The following is a 24,540-nucleotide window of genomic DNA, read 5'->3' as shown; positions in this document are numbered from 1 at the left end:
ATCCACAGTCCCAAAATACAGATTGACTGGAAAATAAAAAAGCGTCAACATGACTAGAATCAAGTTCAATTTTAAAGTTGATCAGTGTGGATGATTTGTCCGAAAAATCTGCTCCAACACGTACTAACTTTCGTACATTCAGTTTGGTATCCACTAATCTAACAGTATAATTGGTTTCAAATAGGTTTATGTAGGAACCAAGTGGCGTTCACACCACATTTTTGCTGTAGCCTACACTTGATCTTGCGCTCTAACTCGTACCCGTGTGCAGCTTTGCATGCACGTATTTCGGAGCATACTGCAAAAGTTTGGACTGTTTTCTATCCTCCGAACTTTCTCAACTAGTTCCCAAACCTTAAAACCCATCAGTTTAAAAAAATACGTTGCCTTAATAAACCGCCAAGGGCAGCAAGCGAAACCAGCGATGGAATAAAACAGCCAAGCAACCAAAAAAAAAAAAGGTTTGGTTCGTCAAGTTGTGATTGAACCGGAAAGGGTAGACGGGGAAAATAGGGGGAAAATTATGAAACTGCACTCGCGGCGAGAGAAACATTAGATAAACATTGGCTGTATGATTCGTGCAGCCCAGCCTTATTCCTGGCGTAATACTGTACCTTTTAGCTTGAGATATTATCACGTTAACAGCTTCGTGTGATAGGATACGCGAAAACACCGGCTCGGGTTACCGTGGCCAGAAGGGTGCCTTCACTTCGCCTGATGATCCCCCAAGGCAAAGCTGGGTTTGTGCAGTGATGGAGAGAAAAAAAAAGAGACGGGAACGGAACGGACCGAGTAAACGAGCTCAGGACGAAGCCGGGGAGGACGAAGATGGAAAGAAAGTCATCTGACGTACGACGGATTCGAGAGGTCATCGCAAACTATCGGTCCAATTTACACGGAATAATAATTATTTTGACGAGGGGTGTGAATATGAAAGAAGCATGGAATTATCGTTGCGGGTTCTTATATCGCCTCGGGGCGTTCTGGATTCGAAAAACGACACACTGGTTTTTGATTTGTTGATGCGTCGAGTCCGAGGAGGCTAAGCGAGCGAGACAGGGATGCGTGCTGATGGGGAATCACTTGCGGGGACAATTTGGGCCGGTGTACGGTTCGGGGAAAGAGCGCCGTAGGTAATTACCCCTGACCGCTGCTTGAATTTTAAACGTTTCAGCCGTGTTTTAAAAAAAAATCAATAAGCTTGCTCCAAATTTAGCTCTGATGTGGGGAAAAAAAATGTTGCTTACACCCCTCACAGAACAAGCCCCATGTCAATCTTACTAAAGAAAAGGTTCAAGACGAAAATAGAAATCCACCCAACCGAAGTGTGGACATGTGCAAACTATAGTCGATGTCGCCCGTTCAATTGGGAAAACCACATATAATTTTTCCCAGGAAATAAAAATTAGCATTGTAAAATTCACGTACAATGAACCATCACTGAAATCAAACACTCCTCGTAAGTCTTTGTAGTTGTACGGTCTACGTATATCATATTAGTATTGCCACAATATCCATTACTGAAAATGCATCTGATTTGGGAAATAAATACAATTCTGAGATCTCCTTCAATTGTTCCCTCTTTTGGTAAAACTACAACATGTGCGTCGGTGCTATCACAGTATCGGGATGATAATTATACTCAAACAATACATACATTGTAATAAAAAACAACGATTTTTTAGTCGGGTATGTTGTTTACACTGTTGTAAAAATAGAAGCCACCGAAAGTCGAATAAAAAGAGTAACAGGTATACATAATTACACAGCATCTACGATAGTGTTTTCTATCCATTAGTTACTGAAATCATACACTGACTTTTGAAGACATGATGAAAGGCGAATTCCCTCTCTGGAAATAAATCCAAAATAATATCGCGAAAAGAAAGGGAGTGAAACGATGAACGTTGTGGGTTCTCGGTCATGATGTAGCGTTCAAGTTTCAAAAAATCAAATTTGATGGAACGATGACTATTTTGTCTTGAAAATTGAGATGAATTGATCATCCCGTATTAACGATATGGACTGATTGAGTAAAGTATTAAATCCATGAGATGATAACGAAGCACTGATTCAACAAATTATTCGTCCCATTCAGGTAAAACTGATGTCAATGCGTTGAGCAAAGGCAAATCGATATCAATCGACCGACCACCCCCATCAAAACAAAACTCAACCAGGACTCAACAAAACAGACGTAATTAGTTAATAGTTATATACTTAATAATTCAAAGCGAGTGTGAAAGCATAAGCCCGACAATTTGCACGCAGAGATCTGTCATTTCCATGCCAATGATTTTACCATCTTATTTTGGTGACTTTTAATTTAAAGCTACATTCCTTAATTACTCTGATCCGCACCAATTCTAAAAAATAAATATACATCCCGTATCTGTGACTATAAAAATAACAAGAGTGCACCTTAAAATTCGATTTTCTATTCTATATACAACACCATGTACACGTTGAAAATAACTATAATAAAAGACTGTTCCTGACCTAAAACCGATACGTATATGCAGACCAGTTTTCCAAACTGGTGACAGGAAAATTACTGACATCCAATGGAAATTTAAAATGATTTGTTTTGCATAAGCTCTTAAGAAATACATTAAAATTGTTAAGAGTCCAATGCCGGCCAATGACTGGCCAGTGAAAATGTCAAAATCGTATTTTTGGCAGTTTTTTAAACAAACTTTATAGATTTTCGAAAAAAAAGCGCACGATTTTGATGCAAGTTGATTCTATACGCTATAGCGTCGTGAATATTCATGGTAAAAGTATTAGCCTTGTCACGAGGCGTTTCAAATCGAAAGCCGTCCAACTATACGGTGATTGATGAGAACGTTATCAGAGAACAAGTGTTATCAGTTAAAGTTGAAAGGGTCGGGGTACATTACCAACGGCCGCAATATATTATTGCCTGTCGCTAAAAAATCGATCAAAGAAAATACTGCTCCACTGTACATTTTAAAACTTAAGGAACAAGAAATGACCGCGACCATTATAGGCATACGTTACGACTATTCTTAAACTGGTTTCTCAGGAAACAAAGTTTTCAAATCACCCTTTCCTACAAAATCCAAACAAAGATATCCATTTTTTTCAATGACACCGTAACATGTACGATTCTAACGCCAATGGGTCACTGGGCTATACTGCCGGATGTAAATTTTGAGCAGATAGTATTTGGTTCCGAGTTGGCAGCGACAAAGGGTGCATAACGTAACCTTCTACTCCTTATTACACAGGCCTAGGTAAATTTGTTTAACGACGAAATATTTCAATACTGATTAATTATATTATTAAAGTATTATACGGAATACATTATTAAAAGCAGCTAAACGTTAATAAATGTCTTTGTAACTTCACATTTACAGTGTATAAAAGAAGAGAGGCAAAAACTGTACATTTTGTAAGTGGTTTAAAAGATTCGGACATAAATACGAATGAAAAATATTAGTAACCCCGACATTATATCGCGATATACCTAGAAAATATCTAGGTCATACTAGATAATATCTAGACAAGTGCTAACTTTAACACAACATGATATCAAGATGATACCAAGATAATATCGCAATACAACGATAGATGTATCTAGATAATACCAATTCGATATCTTATAAATATTACATCCTTAGTTCACGGGATTGAAACTTCTATCTCAAAATAATACATGGGTAACAACTGAAGATGCATACAGCAGTGACTGTACACATCTAGTTGAAGTTCCTTGCTACTTCACTGATCAATCTACCCAGTCAGGTACGAACCGATATCATGCAACATACGTGTGCATTTAAAGGGATGGTGTAACAATGTTATCGCTTATGGTATATTGACAGTTCGGCGGATAAAATCCAATCCAAGCAATATCTGATGTCGGTAAAAAGTGTTAAATAACAAAACTAATATCGATTCCATGTAATGACCTCACAAGTTGTCCAATTTCCGATACGGTATGCGATCTTGCAGTCACTGTCTTGCAGTTAAAAAAATCTGGAGATCTCACAAATATTTAAGATGAATACATTCAATGATTAGAATATGCTATTTTTTTTACAAATAAAGTAAATTCCGAATGAACCTTTCAAATCAGCAGTTTTTAGTGGTGTTTAGCACCAGTCGAAGTGGCTAGACCAATTATACCATGCGAGGTTCAATCAGACAGCTAGCCAACTCAATGGCCGTGTGCACACCCCGTGAGGGCGCTGTGTTTGTTCAAACCGATTGATTCTCGATTTGCCATATTGCGGGTTTTTTGGTACTGTCTGATCTTCTTCGTGATAAACATTGCATACACTTCTATGATACAATCTCCAGTTTTGTTTACAACATTTAAAAAATTGTCAGGCACACAGCCGACCGTGGTCCTCTGGTTTAGTGTTAATTGACACTTATAAGCCGTGTCACAAGCCATTCTTCTTTATTAATGTAAGGAACGACGGAAGCTAATTTTCATCTTAAAATTCCCACAAGAATACCTACAAAATCGGAGCGCAGTGATTTGGCAAATTCGCGGAATTTAAAACATACCAACACTGACTGAACAAACTATTTTGAAGGATCCTCACTAAACCGGTCCAAAGTTTCCTTCTATGACATAAAAAAACAAGGAGTCTTGGAAAATATTTGCTGTGCAGCATGTCTCCAGAACAAAAATATTAAATTATCGCTGGTCTGACAATAAAACATGAATTGCTCTCAACACATTAAACTGGCAGTTACAATCAAAGCATCATGATTAATATGTGCATCGCTAATTAAATCAAAAATTGTATAAACAAATGTCATTTTCAATGACATTTTAAGAGGTATACTCTAACTGAAGTTAACATTTTCCTAGGATGACGTGCGAAATAAAGATCCCTATTCAGATCCTGTGTAAAGAAGCCTCTTGGTTTTCACTTGCATAATAAATAAGTTCAGAAAAAATAAGGGGCCTTTTAAGTTAATAAAGTGGTTCTTCAATCGCAGAACAACCACGCCAATTTTACCTTGAAGCCATGACTTCCTTATAGGTAATTATTCCATCGGTGAACAGTTAGTCATTTTGTGGGTGGTTCAGGGATTCACAATGACAAAATACCACAACAACATAAAAGCTACTTTTAATAATTGCACAATTTTCACACAAAAAACCACACCCTCCATGTTTAACTAGCATTTTGTAAATAACTGTATCATTGAAGCATTTCTAAAATTTTGGTAACATTATACATGAATTAGCCTTCAAAAACCCTCATCAAGTGATCCAGATGTAAAAACAGACTGTAGTAACCGATGACTAGGAAAAGATTAATTTGTGGGATAAAAAAAGCTAAATAAAAAGCAAAAAGGTAATGCTAAATTGCAAATCAATGACAAAATTGTTCCTTACTTAAAAATCTGATGTTAAAAATTACTTGGCTAGTCAGTAAAAATTTTGTCAAGGTCTACAACAATTGCTCACAACCCGTAACACATAAAATTACATGTACAAAGTAAACATTAAATACACTGTAACATTAAAAAACAAAAACAATGAGATAGTTTTACACTGATCATACATATTCATGACTCTTACATTCTCATTGGTCAATGCACCGCAATAATGTGTTGCCTCACAACACAAATAAGAACCAATTAACCAATGAGAACAAATTGTTGTTCATGAATATGCATGCGCCTGATGACACTTTTATGTTTATGCATGACCTTTTTTTGTACAGTGTGGTACTGTAAGAGGGCACTATCCTATCCTGAGCTCTGTCATAAAATAAACTGGCTATGCCAACACAATAGGAAAGCATCATCAAAGTCTGGCAATTTCAAGAAAATTATGGGCAACTTTTATGGTCAATCAACCATCAATTATGTTCTTAATAACTGTAACAAACTAAGAGTTACTTATACCACAGGGTTCCACACAAAGCAGTCTTGAGTTATTCATTCAATGCAAAAGAAGAAAAGACAAGGAGATTTCCATCTTGTGACCTGAGGAGGCCAACCGAGGTTGGTTTATCGTATTGCATCAGAAGAGACTGTCAAGGCTCAGGGGTGAAGAGAGAAGGGGGTAAACCCCGGGCCAAGGGTGGAGCCCTGTGCTATACGGATGTCTCCCTGTATATGAGGGGGTAGTACACCAATGCTCCTGATACTTTGTAGTATGGTGTCACTGTAGAGAAGAGAATGGGGTCGGGGTAGGGGAGAAGAAGACAGATATGCATGGGTAAATATGCTTTGTGAATATATGTCCCCTATATGCAAATATTGTACTCTATCAGAGGATATAATAGTAAACATTTCTGGGAAAGAATATCATACTGGGCCACCACTCTTATTCCTTGAGATGACCTGAAATGTACCAAAAGTTGTAAATCTGATGAGGATACACTATTTAAGGAGTGCAAACATTCTTTTATAATACTCTTTAACTTTTTCTGTCATGGCCCATAGACTTTGTGCAGGAGGTCTGAGTGGTGGCCCAGTATGGAACTCTTTCCCATTTTTGTTTTCGTGAACACGAAGGAATGGGGTGATCAAGTGAACTCGTCAAATGCCACCTCCACTACTGTTTGAAGGGAGTTCTTTGGGAGGGAATGGGGTTAAATTTAATTTGGATTAAGAAAACGTCATTTATAAGTTTGGACAACTACTGTGGAATCTTGGCTGACCTTCGACAGGCATGTGCAATTAAAAAAACCCAATTGAACATGTATTTCAGAAATTGTCCACTTATAACCGGTGTAACATAATCACCTACAAGACACGCACACAAAAATGCAACATTTTTCCTTCACATTTTCAAAAAGTCAACAACTTTTTTCTTCAATAACCATCCACCCATAAAGCTTGGGTGATCTGTCCCAAACAGGTCATAAACGTCACAGTTGTATAAATTCCATATAAATTCCAATCAAAATATTTTGGCTCCCGTCGGCTGGGCCATTAAAAGATCAAAATCCACAATCAAACAACTCTCAATCTGGATGTTTCCGCGGCAACCCGATCGACAATGAAGCGAATAATAACCCGCCAATGCACACACAAAAAGTCATTGCTTAATGATTACCATGTTGACACGTCGGCAGGTTATTATTATTTTTTCTTTTATTTCGGCTTTGTTCCACCGCCAGTCTAGCATTGACTTGATCAACCGGCTGCGCTTAGTCGACCTTTGACCTCGTTGTTAACCACTTATCTCCCACATTGATCAATGATAATACCTTCTGCTCCACAATTAACCTATAATTAAATTGACTGGCCTTCTGACTCCATACATACCACCCCCCTTAAACAGTACCCTCCAAAAGGTAGTGGTAGTTAGAGTATCAGCGTACCCGAACCAGATTGAGGGAAAGAAAGATCATTTTTGTCATATCATCCGGCTCTGACCCCCGATTAGAGAGGTGAGTAATTCAGTTCATTTGAAAACAGCTACATCAAAGCATTCGGGATAATCACAATTGTTTGCCAATCTTTATCTTTAAATGACAACTATGCAACATAACTGCTGATCTTGCCCAGTGCATTGACGCCATTTGGCGGCCCAAAAGTAAACAGTATCCCTGCCGACAATTAATTAAGCGTAGATGGTGTTGTTTGTTTAATGGAAAGGACCCAAGGCAATTTTTTTTTAAGTTACATTATCCTGCGATGTGCCGCAATGTTAAAAAAAAAAGCAACATATTATTTTATTGCTGAAAAAAAAAGCCTCAAACAGAAAAAGTCAAGATAAATAGAAATGCTTTGCATTTGAAAGCATGGGTACGCTTGTCCTTTTTTTTTCTATACAAAGTAAAGTCATGTTTGAGAAGTTCAAAAAAACATATTGGTTTGAAAAGTCTGAAAACAAGTTATCAGCAAAAGTAATAAATATATACATTTGGACTTTACGAGGTGAACTGTGCATTAACATTTAACAAAAGTGGCACGATTATGGATACACTTGTCGTGGTGAAGACTTACATGTGGGTGTGTCACGTGATCACAATACTCAGGGTTCTTGGGTGTCTTCATTCACTGTGCTTGGAAAGAAGAGAATGTCGTGTCCAATGGTGCATTTGAGTGTCCACAGACAGACAAACAGAGAGACTGACTGACTTTACAACAGACAAACATGTAACTAAAGGACAAGGTGATTCACACGGGTGGCAACACGCGTCGTTGTCATGGACATATCTTGTACATTTGTGGACAGGAAATTTGCCTCTTCGATTATGACGATAATGAGGTAAATTTCACAAGTTGTTTCAGAGTTCAATGACAACTGATGTTCTATGTTACTTTTGAGGAATGCACTCTTATATCGTTTGGTGACTATGACTTAAATTGGCTAACAGAAATGCAAATAAACATTTCCAAGTTAAGTAGTATTTTGCAGGAGAATTGGGGGGGGGGGGGGAGACTCTAAAGGAGACCCAAACACATTTAAATGTTGAAAACTACAAAGAAACACAAAACACAAATTGAAGAGGTCATGCATGTAAACAAATTGCATTACTTTATGTAACATATAAAATGCTTAAAACTAAGTACATTATAAAAAAATATCCAGCAATGCAATATGTAAATTTCGTACTATGATGTTTCCGTTGGAATAATACAATGGTTTAATGTTGTTAATCGTGTTCTGTTGTGTAAATGGAACTAAAACCAAGAAAGCTGCACTGTTGTTAATTTGGACATAAAAAAAAATATTTCAGAAATTAAAAGAAATTAATCAAATCACAAGGAAACAAATGTGAGTTCTTATTAGTTTTCCAAACATAGGGTATGACACAATGCATTTTATTTATAACAACCCTGAAACTAATTTATCAAACTTTAAGATGACATTCAAGTGTATGGTAAATTCAAAATGATTAGATCACAATGGTCCTGGAGATTGAATGATTCAGATAATCATGCCTTAAAAAGTTTAAAAAGAGCATAGGTGGTCCAGTTTAGGTTGGAAAAACATGTTTATGATTTTTAGTCAAAAAATCAGTTTGTTCTTTTTTCTTTCAATGGAACTTGCTGTCCACACACCACTGACGAAGGGACCAACAACCAAGACTGATGTTAAACTAAAAACTACGGATTATCAAGTAGTAAACAAGAGTCAGACTGAACACAGGTACGAAAGAAAAGAAAAGAACAAAAAGTAAAAAAGTGCACTTTGGTCATGCACTTGTTCAATCCACTTACGGCAAACAGAAAAACAGTGCAGCAAGAACAGGAAGACGTCAAAGAGGGGTAGGGGTGTGCTACTGTACCACACAACACTTACGAGCAGGGGAACGTTTATGGTTTACTGGCATACCTTGGGTCGGTGCGAGTCGGAAGCTTAAAAAAATTGGCTATGGGAGGAAAATCAAGAAAAAGAAAATCAGATTTGAAAGGATAAAGTCTGATCTTACAATTTCCATTGCCATCTTGGTTTGTTTGATAGCGACATGATGGAGATTCAGGCTGTTTTTTTTTGTAAGCACGAGTGAGGCACCAGGTTAATTCATGGCCTCCTCATTTTAAGCTAAACTTCTTAAGAGTCAGAACACCACTCTACACTACAACTTTAGGGTAATGGAGTACCGAACTGAATACCTCACGCGCACAAATTGTGTGTGAAAGACAGTAGCGCGTGCTTCAGCCCGTGAACCAACGTTTGCACTACACTTTCTGTTTCTAAATGATGTCACACTTCGGTACTCCATAGATGTTGAAGTCAGACCAAACTGTGGGGCTTATCGTCCGAGTATAACATGCTGTGCCTACCTTATGGTCGCCCATGCATACTTCTTGACCGATTACACTGTACATGGCCTTGTTATAGAGATCCTGAAAGAAGAAGACAAAGAAAAAATGGAAATTGATACCATTGCTCATTTTACTCTTCTGACAACTGGATAAACTGTCCTCAGTGTTCACTTATGGTTGTGGTAGAGCGCCGTGGTCCAATGGTTATGGTGTTTGACTCATGTGCCATGGTATGCGGGTTCGAACCTTTCAGGGAACATGGTGCTTGTGTTCTTAGGCAAGACACTATACTATAATTGCCTCTCTCCACCCAGGAGTACAAATGGGTACCTGTGAAGGTAGAGACCAGATTGTGCTGATCTTAAGTTGCAAGGAACCTCCACATCAAAAAAACTGTAAGCCATTCAAGTTATTAGTTTTGTATTTGATGCAACTGAACTTGACTCTTGTTTTTTTCTTCAAAGTCCTGGATTCAGCTTAAGCTTCATCTAGTCATTTAGATGACTTAAGCGCCCGAACCAATTAGAAATATTACAGAATTTGATGTTCCTTGAGAAAAATGGAGTCCCCATGTCAGGGATGTAAAATTTCCTGATGCCGGAGACAAAGCCAAACTTTAGAAAACCCTGCAGAGTTCTCATCAGCAAAAACAGGTAAGAAGATGGATGTCAAATGTACCTCCTTGACGAGGGCCTTCGCCGCCTTGGAGAGCAGGATGCGATCGCACCATGCGGGGACTCTTGTCTTCATGTAACTCCGCCCGTCTGTTACGTCCTCACTGTATGGGTAACTATACAGAGATATAAATGAGAAATAGCCAAAGTTATCTCTGACGACTCGGTTATCTCTGTGTACTGAATTTACTGCCCCTGGTAGACAGCTGGCGCATTTCTGAATCGTTCTGTTTTGTATCGATATGTAACATATTGTAGAAAAAAGCAGAAGTATGCAATAATGAGTAATATTGATATGATAGGGCTATATACCAGTGAAATGTTACAATACAACCATGCTGTGGATACTGTCTTAATTTCAACCATAACGATGAAACTTTTGGGAAAATATGTTCCGGACTGTGACTTGGAAAAAGCGGTACATGAAACGATCAAAATGGTCTTCCATATTAACAACCACGACAAGAATATAGGATTCACCCGAAAATATATTTTGTTTTTCAAAGTTTCATTAAAAAAGGCTGAGCAAGACAAATTTAGTAAAGGCCACCAATGAAATGAATATTAGCAAGTTTTAACTTTCGCAAATTTGCTTTTACACTCGATCAAATCTGGTTAAAGACATGATTTTACAGAACTCGGCAATGTCCAACCTTGGCGGGAAATCTCTGTCGTACTCGTAGAGCTGGTTGGTGAAACACTTCATCTCCTTGTCAAATGGAAGAAGCTGTCCAATGAAAAACAAAAAAAGTGAAAATCTTCATCATACAGGGAAAAAGGTAGACACATTTCAGGATAAAGGTGAAATTACATGAAAAAAACATTAATGCTGGAACAAAGTACCTGAAACTCACTTTCAATGGCCACTTCCAAGAACTTCCAATTTTTTTTTAAATGGAAATTTATCGGATCTTCAACATAATTCTTTTCAAAAGTTATGTAATTTTTAAAATTGTATTTTTATGACCATCACCATCAAACTCACCCACTTGGCGTTTTCTCCAATTAACCTGTCTGGGTCATCAATCTCGAATCTCTTCTTCTCAAGGATAAGTATTACCTGGGGAAAGAAACAATTCTCATGAAATAAAACACGATTGAGTCACAAACATCCTGCAACTTTTAAACAGTGTCCCATGGAAACAAATGCCATCGGTACTGCATCAGAATAGTTCCAGACTTTTAGTGAACACTGGGGTGGGTTTCAACCGAAAACCGAATTAGTGCTCAATCAACTGAGATACAAATAGCTTGCAGTGTCCCAACATAGACTATTTGACAACTTCACACTCAAAACAAATATATCAATAAAGACACACTGAAGGTTTTATCAGAAGCTAATGATGAAGTCACTAAATCTAAAAGAGTTCTTCTAGTTGAAATTATGACCAGAATATATCTCCTTTTGATCATTGAAAAACAAAATTAATAGAAAGGAATGAGAAAAACACCAACCTTACTGCTGCCGTCACAGTCCTTGTACGTTATTCTCGTCACCTCCTTGTCTTCCTTTGTGTACTCTGGTGTTGCCTCGGCAACCAAAGTCTAAAAAGAGACAAAAAGAGTCTATAATGAGGGTGCATCTTAACTCCACGGCAAAGCACTAAACAAATGTAATACAGAGAATTTCACATGGAAGCTATATTTTGGAACAGGCAAATTTCAATTTTGACAATTTCTGTTTTCATGATGGAAACGCTTTTTGAAGTTTGTTGGCACAGAATTTGCACATCATTTCTGTAAATATGTTTATTACAAATATTGTCTACAGCCTTGCAAGTAAGGACAACATGAAAATAACGCTTTGACAGTCGTTACTATTTGGCATAATAGAATCATACTTTAACAGAGGTGATTTTCAGTGTACCCCATAGGTAAGGAAAGGTCATTCACATTTTCTACAGAGACCTGATGTTGGAGACTTTGGAATCATTTTGCAAATTAGGGTTGTGTTCTTATACATGTCATGCAGTCAATATGAACACAAACTTATAAAAAAAAATTAACCTGAATGATTATGACTTTTAGCTGTGTGTTTATGAGGCTGCCTAGTTTAAAACATACACCATTTTGACAAAGATCGATTCATATCAAGTAGTCACAAGTCAATCAAATAATCAGAAGTCACAAGTCGAATCATGGCAAGTTAATCATTTCTCATCTAGTCTCGTCAAGTATCAAGCAATCCAGTCGAACTGTGACAATCGCATTCCTTTGTCACTATTATCCACCTTCTACATGTACTTGTAGCCTGATTGTAACTGGCTTGTGATTGACTAAGGATTGACTAGGTACAACTCTGAATAAACTTGAAACGTCCCAATGGCCTCCAGATTGAATGAAAAATGTGACCGGCTCCACAAAAAAGGGTATTAAGTCGTGCTGGGCATTATTGTGTAATGGCCCGCTCAACATTGAGAGGGTGAAAATGTTGTCAAAATGTAATTTTCAATTTTAGTAATGAATAACACCTTTAAGTACCTACAGTTCCAGGTTTCATTCACAGAAATGTTGATTTTGATGAACAAAGTGGAAAAAGAAAACAATTTTGTGCGCATCGTTTTGTTGTTCTACAACAAAGCCAGCTATTTCACAGCCTGTTTTCTCAGTTGTTTTATTTGAACTCCAAGGAAGTAATTAATAGGCAAATTACATCATATCTCCAGAACAGGAGGGACAATGGAGATCATTTATATACCAAATGAAAGCTTACATTGTGGGCTTTCCAACCATGTATAAAACTTAGTATCACTTTTTTGCGACAAAATGCCTTTTTTTGTGACAAAATACCCTTTTTTGTGGAGCCGGTCACAAATGTGAAGAACAAGTCTATTCATGTTTCCCTTCCCTTCAAATATCAGAGTTTTGAAAACCGGCTGATCTCTATAAAGCTTTCCGGCTCCTGATTTTATTAGAATGGGTTTACATTTGCAAATAATTGTGTTACCATGACTTGTTTGCGCAAACACAACTTGAGAGCCCATCCCTTAATCATTAAACCGTCATCAAGTGATCTACCAAAAGACAACTTTGTCTGCGGGATCTATCGGGGTCATCTCAGGGTTACCCCCACGGTGTAGCGAGTCAATAGAGCCGGTCTTTGATTGCTCTATTAATGATAACTCAACGATCGGTAATTACACAGTTTTGATTGAACTATTGGTGATCGATGTCCGCGATAAAGCAGTAATGGTTCCGAGTCAGTCTGTTCCAAGTCAGTTTAATGACGTTTTTATGTTAAAACACTGCAATAAATCTATTTATAGGAAAGTAAGCTTTATACATACATGTATCTTGGTTTCTGTACAATGGCAGACATGTACATGACTTTGAGGGTGGAAAGGTACTTTTGTTGGCTTTCTGGAATCCTTCCCAAAGGTGGGTATACTTTTAATTTACCAAGAAGAATAATATTCAATAGGAACACTCAAAAACTTTTTTTCACTTATTTCATCTTATTTCACTAATCACTATATTATTGATACTCAAAACCTGGAAAAGACTTTTTTTTTATTTTGAAAGAATGCCAGACTTTTTAAAAATAACTTCAGGGTCGAAGGTCAACAGTTCCTAGCCTGGCAACCAACAGCAGCAGTTCGGAAACCAACCAACAGCAGCAAAAGTCAAGAGGTTAGGCTACCGAGTCTGTGCATGCTACCGAAAACATTTGCATCAGTTGCAGCCGACACCTGTCCTCTGGGACACTAACAAGAGTTCTGGGTCGTCGTTTCGACGGTTGCCGGGTAGATTTGTGGGGGAAGGGAGAGGGTGGGAGCTGGCCGCCACGAGTCTTATCGATGAGATAAGGACAACATTTGAGTGATGTCCAATCAATCAATGTGAGAATCATGTTTCCAAAAACATGAGTTTAATGGCGTGCGACAAGATTTTTTTGACATGAAGCATAGACTGTTTATTGCTCTTCTCGAAGTTAAACCTCGATCAAACCCCCAAGAAATTCAAAATTTCTCTGGTCTGACCAGTCACTTGAGACTTGACCGAAGTGACTTGGACTTTACCACAGCAACTTGATCATAGTTAGTAGTTTAAAATTTGAACCAAACCAAACTTGACATCTAAAGCCTGTTTCATACTTCATGCGAAAGCAAGTGCAAAGCGAAATTCATGTCGTCAACAATGGTGGACGCACTTCGAATGCATTGTTGACGTCGCAAATTTCGCTTCACTTTCGCGTGAAGTATGAACCGGGCTTAACACAAATTACTAAAATGGGGCCTTTAAACAGTGACTTTCTAACAATGTGGATGACATAACATTTTGCTAACTTGAGTTCCGGATATGCCTGGAAAGAAATTCAATCCCTTTTTCAAAAAAAACCTGAAGAATTATACCTGAATCACACCCTGCGAGTCCAATCTGAAGTTGAAATCACCGAAGAGGAACAGAGGGACATTGTCATGTTTGTCCTTGGAGAATCTAATGAAAAGAAACAAAGAGATCTCATAAGACATGAGTGGCAGGGTTTCAAGGAGAGGCGGGTTTGGATGGGATGAAGAGCATTGTCTTTAGGATGGTCTGAGTTTGGGTTGGTTGGGTTCAGTTAAGTTTGGAAAAGTAGGTTGAGGTTTTGATAAGTTAAGCAAGTTGGAGCTGGGATTGGTTGGGTTAAGAAAAGGCTATGACTGTATTCCAATAACATATACGTAATTTGAGGGGAGACTTTTGAGGCCTTTGGTGGCAGCAAACTCACCAGTCCTTTTCCATTGTTTACGTCATTTTGAACATGCGCACATTAGCTTCAATATGACGTAAACAATTGAAAAGGACCGATGTGGTTTCTGCAAACAAGGGCCATTGAATTTGGGAATTCAGGCTGGACCTGGCAGGATCTAGACAAGTACAGGAGAACAACAGATCCTTTCAGTCCTCGGGAGTTGGGTATTTTGTTCAAAACTGTCCTCTGTAGTAGGTTTGTGTGCTTAGTCAACGAGAGAGTGTTATATTACAGGGACAAAGGGAAACACAAAGCATTGTCCTCGGGAGTATAGTAAAACAAGTGTGTATGTTATTGGACAGGTGTTGCTTGACCGAGTGGGTTGGGACCTAATAATTCCTTTCATTCAAGATCCAGCAAATAAAAGCCCAAAAAGTCCAATAAAAAGTCCTAAAAGAATTCACTGCTTTCATTAACAAGAAGATAATTTCAGACTTGTAAAAGGAGTAGAATTTAAGTACAGTTACCTTTGTAACACATGCTCCAGTGCTCTTTTTCTGTATTTACAGTACGGCGAGGGAAACTGGGGATGAAAATTCAGAAGCAGATTATTGAGAAGCAAGGGAACAATGAACGATGGGCAGGGGTACTGACTAGTCTACCGAATGATTTACATTTTACTTTGTCTACTTTGAGACGTTCTGGCAAATGAGACGGAACTGGGCACAGGCCGTATTGGAGAAAAATGCACTAAAAAACGGGGATGATTTTATTTGATTTTCAGATATATAATATGTAACTCGTGAAATGATTACTACACATAGTTTAAAAGGCGTAGTATAAAATCGTGGAATAAAAGAGTTTTTAACAATTGGTATCTTTCATTTTCATGAATACAAAACTTGAACCTTTAACCCTAACCCCCTAGAGTGATTTACTGTGAACACCTCACACATTTTAGAGAGAGTGAACCTTAATATCCAACAAACATTGAAAGCACTGATACAGTCAGGACTGTATACTTTTGTCCCAGCCATTTGTTTGTATTTTTTCTCCATAGTTAGGGGTAAGTGGGTGTATAACACTTACCGTTTCCATTGCGACCATGTTGCTGGCGTCGTGGAACAGGTGAATATTGGCAAGATCAAATATCCTGCAGAAGCAAAAATGGAAAAAAAATCAATCAACAAAGACTGAAATGAAAAAAGAAATGTAAAAAATCTTGAATATTTCATAATACGAACCTGAGGATGCTGTACTTTTTAGGGAAAACAACAAGACATTTTCTGACATTCTTTTCATGCTCACCTGTTTTCTACGTTCCATCTTGTTCTCAGGAAACCTTTTCTTGACCACACCGTCTGTAAGAAGCACAAGGAGGCCGATAAAATTACATCACCGACAGCATACTTTCAAGGTGTTGTATTTTAATATCCTCAGAAAGGACAAAATGATAACAGTAAAACAAAAATTGCTGTTACTTACTCCTGGGAAGAAGTTCTGAGGGAACTTTGCCTTCTCATATATCGTCTTTTTGTTTATCAAATTTACAAATTGCTTGCCCTGAATTGTGTTGAACCTGCATGCTGTGTGGAAAGGAAAAAGAAAGACAAACGGATCTGATATAAAAAAAAGGAAAACTTTTATTATTTTGTATTATTTCTCTTGTTAACATTTCTTTTACCATTTAGTTTGATTATATGAGGATTTTCAAAAGTACAATTGGCCCCTCTCCCCAATAAAGGAACCAAGTTTTCACGTACACTGTAGAAAAAAATCCCAACATGACAAAACTGAATTACCGTACAAATAGGCAAAAAGTATTTCTCTCAAGTAATTGTCGTTACTAGAAAACATTTGGACATTGGAAACAGGATTTAAGGCATACAAATCTGGGTAAACATAGTGAACGGGTAAGGTTTTGTCTGGGGCTGGTGTGTAGTATTGTAACTGTGGCTATTTTTAATTTTTTTAGGAGGGGGGGGGTGGGAGATTACTATTTTTGGGTCAGTTTAAAATTGAAAATCCACCTCCAACTTACTTTTGAAGTCATAAAGCTGTACATTCTGCAGAGATTCGTGAACGAAGTACAAATTACCAAGTGCCTGAACATTGAAAGGAGAAATGGAAAAAAAAAAACTCATGAGCAAAACTATCAAAGCCAGGGTTCGACTTTAGCGGTAGCCTGCTAGTGCTAGCCAAATGCTAGTCAAAACAGTTGCTAGTCAAACTACATGTATTCCTTAAGTAGCCCAGCTGGCGAGTCAAACATTATTGGGATACGGCAAAGATGAAAGGACAGGAAGAAATATATTATTTAATTCAGAAAGCAAACCTGTATCAATTTGTGTGTAATTTTATTAACAGTTTAGGGTAAAATTATTAGCTCCGTTTATTAAAAACGCTGACAAGATTGCCTCAGGATACACATTTTACATGTATGCACATTATTGCTTATGAGACACTCTATAAAAGAAAAAAATGTGTCCAGTGAAAAAAAAAGTTAATATTTGCATATCCTTTAACGCCCAAACTACCCTGCCGTTTACTCCTTATATTGCTTCAAACCTTTGGTTTCAGATTCATCAAAGATTAATTCAATGTAGTTCAGTGTAATACGAGTGCTAATGGATCAAATCAGCCAAAACAGTAACTTAAGTAGGCACAAAGTGCCCTAAAATGACCATGAGAAAATAAGATTTGCAAAGATACTTTTAATATTCAGATTGTACAAGAAAATGGACTATGGCTACGCTTGGATCAAATTCATGTGTCTTGACATTTCTTTTGCTGAAATGTTAATTTATGAGTGTGCAATTGTGCACCCCGAAGTTAACATTTCATTTTATATAACTGACTATTTTGTGAGGTAAATTTACATTAACTCCTAGTTATTTAATCATATAAATGATTAAAAGACTTCTGTGCACATTGTAAAATAACACTGAAGCAAAAGTTAAGTGTTACGTTTTTTATGAAGAAAAAACTCAACATCCATCTCTCCTTCTGCTACCAAACTGACAGTGACAAATCAGCAATGGAAACAGCTTTCAGGCTTCAGCCTGTCACGCCGGTAGAAAATAAATTATGATAAAAAAGCCCAATCCATCCAACAAAACGATTGCTTGGACCCAAGTTCTCTCTGTTTGCATCCAACCTTATCAAAGCCAAATCGATTAGCAACTTAAGGTCAATCAATTGTTGCCCTATCAGCCTCTTCCCGGCTCTTTAGACTAAAAAAGGGAAGAAGAAAGAAACAAATTGACAACAACAGAAAAGATACGGGGACTGAGTCAACAATTAATGACATATTTCACACCTCTGAGTCAACACGTATTCAGGCTCAAAAAAGCCAATGAACGACCCATTAAACCCAACGCCGCGATCAATCAGATAATGCACATTTATTTTCCCCCCGCGCCGCAAACACACAACAAAATAATAATCAATGTGAGCTGATAACATTAACCCAATCAAAAAAAAAATGAAGAATAAAAGAAAAACAGTTTCAACCTCCCCCATTTTTCTTAGCGGGTTTCATAAATAAGTCAACAATTAATGACATGTTTGACACCCACCCTTGTCATACTGTACAAAGTCTGAGAGGGTCGGTAATTACCGTTTAAACACTAGGGTATGATGGGGCAGATTAGGGCGGGACAAAGGCTTGTTCGTCGTTAGCACGTAACCCGCCAGCCCCTCCGCATAGCAAACGAGCTCCGATCAAGTCCCCGGTGTGTGCACAGGTGTCCCTTTTATCATTAACACCTTTCTGATTGCACACAGAGCTCTCCGCACTTAGGACAATATTTATTTATAATAGAGCAGAGCTTCAACTCTTTGCACTTTTGTCAATTGGCAATTTAGGGTAAAAATATCATTTTGAACAATTTGATGGAAATCGATTTAATTTTTTTTTTTTTACCATTTTATTTTGACAAACTATTATTAAAAATGTTCAGGGATGGTTTGAGGAGACAACCAAATCTTAATGTCTTGTTTACATCTCACAGTTGGCAATTTGGAGTAAAAAAAAGTATAATTTGTATGATCTGATACAACTCTGGTTAATTGTTTGGCATTCTATTTTGACAAATTATTGATGACAACACTAGAGATTAGTTGAGGAAATGATCCGGAAACCAAATGCTGCTTTTGCACTCCCCAGCTTGAGTGCTCCATGTGCCACAAAGCAAACTTCAATCTTACTTGAAGTATGGACCAGCTTTGACTTTTTCATGCCTTAAGTACAGTTTCTATAACCAAGGACAAGAGTTTTAATGACTTCGACCAGACTTGTTGTTGCCGACAATTAGGCTTTGAACAAAGTATAAACTCTGGGTGCCCTGTGAATCCCGAGTGAATCTGTGTAATGTTGAATTTGATTCTCTTTGGAATTACATCTCTATGGAATTACACTTCTTGAATTTCAATATATGATTATATGAAAAATAAAGTTTGGATCCCACTTAAACTCATTTCAATAAAAAAAAATTGAAGTTAAGGCCAAAAAAAAAAATATGTCGGTCTCTGGTCAGCGCGCGCGTCGATTTTAATCATGCGCGTCGATCTTTTTTTTTTTCCAAAATGTTCCGCGGTAGCTCCAACAGCGCCCTCTATTTCCGCACCTCCTCAATTTCTTTTTAATACCAAAGAGCACCAAGGAATGGGAAATTGCACCAAGGCAAATGATCGAAAGCACCAAGGCAAATTATGGAGGACACCAATGTACATGAGGACACCAAAAAAGCAAAATAGTACCCCACCTTGTCTGTACAATCCAAGCTTCAAGAAAAAAAAAAAGCAAAAAAAAAAAAAAAAGAAGCCGCGTGGCCGCATCAATTCCGGAACTTTGGGTCTGACCAGAGTCCGAGTATTTTTTTGGGGGGCCTAACACTTCCATTGTGGGCATTTAGGTTCAAAAGGTGAAGTACAACTGTTCAAAGCCGCTGATGTAACTGTGACATACATGTACGCTTCTCACGGAAACACCTCCAGCTGATGCACCTCTACAGCGCCCTCGCATGACAAAGCACAATAGTCCAAACATGGCGTTTCACATGTATATATAAAGCCTCCAGGTCAGGGGGTTATCTGGCATTGCCAAAGCCGGCAGCTAAATGATTACAAAGCAAAGAAAATACAGAGATGGACGATAGAGATAGCGCCATTTAAGTTGTCACCACAAAATGACTAAGTGGTAGGGAATTGTGGCATCTTATCGGGAACTAAACTTTGTTCTTTGCAACAACTGCCAATAGTTGAAATGCTTTTTTTCCCTGTTTACGTACACACTTCATAACTTTTTAGGGGTGTGAAGTATAGGATTGGAAATTCGCTCGTCAAGAGGTTCCACTAATTGAGCAAATTGCTGTTATCTTGAACCATTCAGAGTTCGCCGATAGGCTAATTGTTCACGGTCCCTGCTCTTGGAGAGGGTATCCGTGACTACTCAAAAGCTGCCAATTGGGGGCGCTAGAGTGACTAAACAGTTTCTAGAACTGCAATTGAACGGACAGGAACTGGATGAGTAGAAATATGAACAGATGCAATGAGATTGAGATTTGGAAAATTTGCGTGAAGATGCTCATTTTACTAGTCAAATACATGCATAGGATTATTGTATGGGCTCTACGTAAAAAAGAAATCTATTCCCAGCCCTCCCCAATAAAGTTAACCACTCTGCAAAACTCAAAATTCACCAAATGTCAGAGTTCTACGCTTGAATCCAGTAAAGTGTATTATATTTTATCGGATATGTGCAGCGGACATTACATTTTCTACGAAGTTGATAATGAATCAGCGATTTTACATTTGTGTACACGGCACGTGTAAATGTACACGTACATGTACATGTAACGTGTACACATGTTCACCTGGTAATTCAGTATTCATTACTTCCACGCCAAAAAAAAACTTTACATGTTTGTTTTCCCTCTTTTTTCAAACACTGCTTTACAAGCAATTAACCTTATATGAGCCAAAAATCTATGGGAAAAAACAATTCTGGGTCTGCTGATAAAAAAATGAAGACAGGTGAATGCTTTGTCAAAAGCCACTCTAAGTGGGATAAGGGAGTAAAGAACTTTGTCAATACTTCATGTTATCCAGTAATTGTAAATACTGCCCTCTGTTGTCCAGATAATGCCAATGTAGAAAATCTGGATACCTGAGTTTTCAAAACAGAAAACCTTATTTTAGCTTACATTTTGGCCTCCCCAAAGACACCATGCATTTCACAAAATGTGACATACCGGGGTGACGCCATTTTGCTCCCTTATAGAATCCTGCTCTTTCCTGGTTGCTCAAAAGCAATTTTTTTTACAGCTGCTAGAATACAATAAGGCGAAAAAAATGAAGTTTGAACACAGCTGTTGTACTGTTTTTATTCTAATCTTTAAAGTTTCATCGTTTTGGAAATAAACTATCGTACATTTAGGGGCCAAATGAGTATAAAAACCCAAGTGAGGTTAAAGGTATCGTGTAAGACAAGTCCCATGGCAACTCAAGTATTGGGCAGTTTCTGAGTACTTGATTTCTTGTAAATGTTTGTGGCTGTTATAAATTCATCAATATTGCCAGAAGAGCTGATTTAATCAAGTCAATCCCTAATTTCTTTTAAACGTTATTTTCTGTGATTCTCAAAGAACATTTCCTGGAAGACTAGACTGGATAATAATACACAGATAACAGAATATATAAGAAAATGGTTTAGCAACAACATTAAACTGTGCTACATGTACATCACAAAACAACTGTCAAATTTCAGAGAGTAAAATACTGGCAATCCAATACATCTACAATGTACCTCTTTTTCCTGTTATTTTTGGAAGGAAAAGTTCCAGACCTTCCGTTATTCTATTACTTCCCAAAGGAAGCATTGTAAAATTATGTGCAAGTCCGCTGCCAAGATACAGAGTAAGTTTTCATAATTTTGGAGGGTTGTGTTTGAATTGAATATCTAATGCAAATGTTTTCAAACTCTTAAAGACTGACTTAGCAAAAACCATCGCTATTATTGTACATATTATTATGAAAAAAAGGACTATTTGAAAACTCATCTTTTTAAACAGTATAATAACTTAACTCTTAATTGTTTTTTTTTTTAATGACTGTTTTCATCTGTCTTTCTTAAGAATGTGTTCATTTTAATAATTGTAAGCACTTTGTAATGTCCTTGTGACATGGAAAACGATTTATAAATAATATTATTTTTTTGAGAAACAAGTCACATCTGATAGCCATCATGCAACAAGAAGCCAGAAAGTTCCCCTGCTGAAGTTTACAAGAAATTAGAGAGAAAAACCTGGTAAATACCATCCCCAGAAGTAATTACAAAGCCGTAAGTGCGGTAATGGATCCCAAACGGAGGCCGGGAGGCAGAGGAAAATTCATCTAATGCGGATGTGAATGGCACATTGAAGTGGGCTTTTCCATGGCTAGGATGACAATTAAAATCTAATAGACGTTCCCGCGCTGAGAAGTCCCCTGATCGTTCCCAGCGCAAAGCGGCATTTTGCAGAACGTTTGCGCCGCAAGGACGTGATGGGGCCAATCGTCCAGGGAATTCATCGAACAGTTTATTACGCTGGAACTCCGTGCGTGGGGTTTATTATTAGATTTGACCACATTGATTTGTCTGACGCGGCAAGGACTTGAGATTGGAAAACTAGAAGAAAAAAAATGCAAATTAAGGAAATGGAAAATTTGATATGTCACACAAGTTTGTTTCAACGAAAATGAAAAAATGGAAAAAACATTTCATTTCCATCTCCAGGAATTATCGAAATTCAACACAGGATGTGGCATTGTTTCTTTTTAATTTCATTTGTTTTGCTATTTGAATATAGGTTGATTTATTAATACATGGCCCACTCGAATAATTAATTAATGACGATCAGGTTTGGGACCGCTGTGGGAGGACATCAGCTGTTACATATTTCCAAGGTCAAAAGGGACAGCTTCTTCAAATAACAACACTGGCTGGCAATAATGACGTGAATCAAAGTCAAAATGAAACGGACATGGCTGCAAGCCACACAAATGGCACATACAATGGCAATCCTTAAATTTAACTCTTAATTTTATTTCACAATATAAACTTATTTTTGGTGGGGCACGGGAGAATGTGACTTGTTAAAGTTTAATCTTCATGGCTTGTTTTTTTTTAAAGGATTTTAGGACAGTTCTGGCTATTGATTGCTTGTTTACCATGTTTACTTTCCTCTCATCTTGCTTTTGATTCATCTTTTAGATTACTAATTTAGGGTATTCAAGTAAACATATATTTTACAACAAGGATGTGCTGTAGTAATGGTAGTATCTGACTTGTTAAAGTTAGTTTTCATGACTTGTTTTTTTCTTGAACAACCGTTTCATAAAATCATTTTTGAAGGATTTTTTGACAGTTTTGGTTATTGATTGCTTGTTTACTATGTTTACTTTCCACTCATCCTGCTTTTTATTTACCTTTCATTTTGAGATTTACTCATTTATTCAAGTAAAAACATATTTTACAACACAGATGTGCTGTAGCATCGACAACAGTAATTTAAGCATTTCACCTTCTACTCACAGTCTTCTGGAAATAGACAAAGGCTCTGTGAGTAGAATATTGCAGAGCCACTCCAAGGCCCAAACTGAGATGCTGGATGTCCCTTCAAGACCTAATCAGCATACATTTGCATCAGTAAGACGTGCATCAGTAAGACAGCAGACTTCACCAACTCACAAGGAAAACAAAAACCACCATCCTTAGCTTGCCTATGGGCACAATACATGCACCTCATTAAGGCAGTTGCTCTACTGCCATTACGCATTCTTATCCACGGACAGATCTCACAACCCCCCTCGAAAATGCCAAGATCAAACTCATTAATGCCATCTTAGATGTACACGTACACGTTCCCGGAACTAGCGACTTGATATACATGTACATGTTCATGTACCTTGTTGCGATGTTATTGTGTGCCTTCACAGAAACCTGTATCATTACGATCCATTCCTTAATGAGCTCTCTGCATGTCTGTGAATCCATACACATGAATTTTCGCCGACCAAAAAGTCATTTCGTCGAGGTGAGTTAATGATTTCTATCACAAAAGTTGCACGTAAGCATGCCCAGTCGTGTACGTGCAAGATATAGAATTTCAGGATTAGCTCTTTGAACGTGGTGAATCATCCATATGGGTACTTTTTTATTTTCCACCTTTCTAATATGCCAGTGCCAAAAGAATTTGGTGACAACGAGATGTAGAGTGGCTGTACAGGATTCGTCAGCTCGGCAATTGGGCTCATCTGAATTTCCTCGCCTCATTTGATTGATGACCTTCTTATTTGGTCCAATCAGGCCGCAGCTGTTCACATATTCCAGGCCCGGCAGACACTGTTATTAATTTTTTTTTTCTCTCCTTGGCCAGAGATGCATGCAAATATGAGAGGCAAGAAGAAAAATCTAGATAGCATGAA

At 37.7% G+C, this 24,540-nt stretch overlaps 1 protein-coding gene across 7 annotated transcripts in view; it reads right to left on the bottom strand.

Moving 5' to 3' along the window:
• Positions 1–1,470: 1,470 nt before the first annotated feature.
• Positions 1,471–24,540, bottom strand: part of LOC119719993 (inositol polyphosphate-5-phosphatase A-like) — a 55,494-nt gene continuing 32,424 nt past the window's right edge. Inside the window, exons 6-19 of one of the 7 annotated variants that reach the window (XR_005270033.1) lie at positions 17,114–17,177; positions 16,558–16,658; positions 16,381–16,433; positions 16,162–16,225; positions 15,600–15,655; positions 14,750–14,834; positions 11,853–11,942; positions 11,383–11,457; positions 11,051–11,124; positions 10,402–10,513; positions 9,742–9,804; positions 9,175–9,326; positions 7,954–8,007; positions 1,471–6,160 (exon numbers count right to left, since the gene is read on the bottom strand). Coding sequence is in view for 4 of the 7 variants with exons in the window: in XM_038189484.1 (XP_038045412.1) it covers positions 6,090–6,160; positions 9,257–9,326; positions 9,742–9,804; positions 10,402–10,513; positions 11,051–11,124; positions 11,383–11,457; positions 11,853–11,942; positions 14,750–14,834; positions 15,600–15,655; positions 16,162–16,225; positions 16,381–16,433; positions 16,558–16,658; positions 17,114–17,177 (978 nt within the window). In the remaining 3 variants the exon portion in view is untranslated. Of the gene's footprint in view, positions 6,161–7,953; positions 8,013–9,174; positions 9,327–9,741; positions 9,805–10,401; positions 10,514–11,050; positions 11,125–11,382; positions 11,458–11,852; positions 11,943–14,749; positions 14,835–15,599; positions 15,656–16,161; positions 16,226–16,380; positions 16,434–16,557; positions 16,659–17,113; positions 17,178–24,540 lie in introns of all 7 variants that reach the window. The other 6 variants (XM_038189486.1, XM_038189487.1, XR_005270035.1 and 3 more) reach the window with 6 other exon arrangements.

This window comes from Patiria miniata, unplaced genomic scaffold, assembly GCF_015706575.1.
Source record: "Patiria miniata isolate m_02_andy unplaced genomic scaffold, ASM1570657v1 HiC_scaffold_9, whole genome shotgun sequence".
NCBI classification, from domain to species: Eukaryota; Metazoa; Echinodermata; class Asteroidea; order Valvatida; family Asterinidae; genus Patiria; species Patiria miniata.
This window is presented reverse-complemented; position numbering and strand designations above follow the sequence as displayed.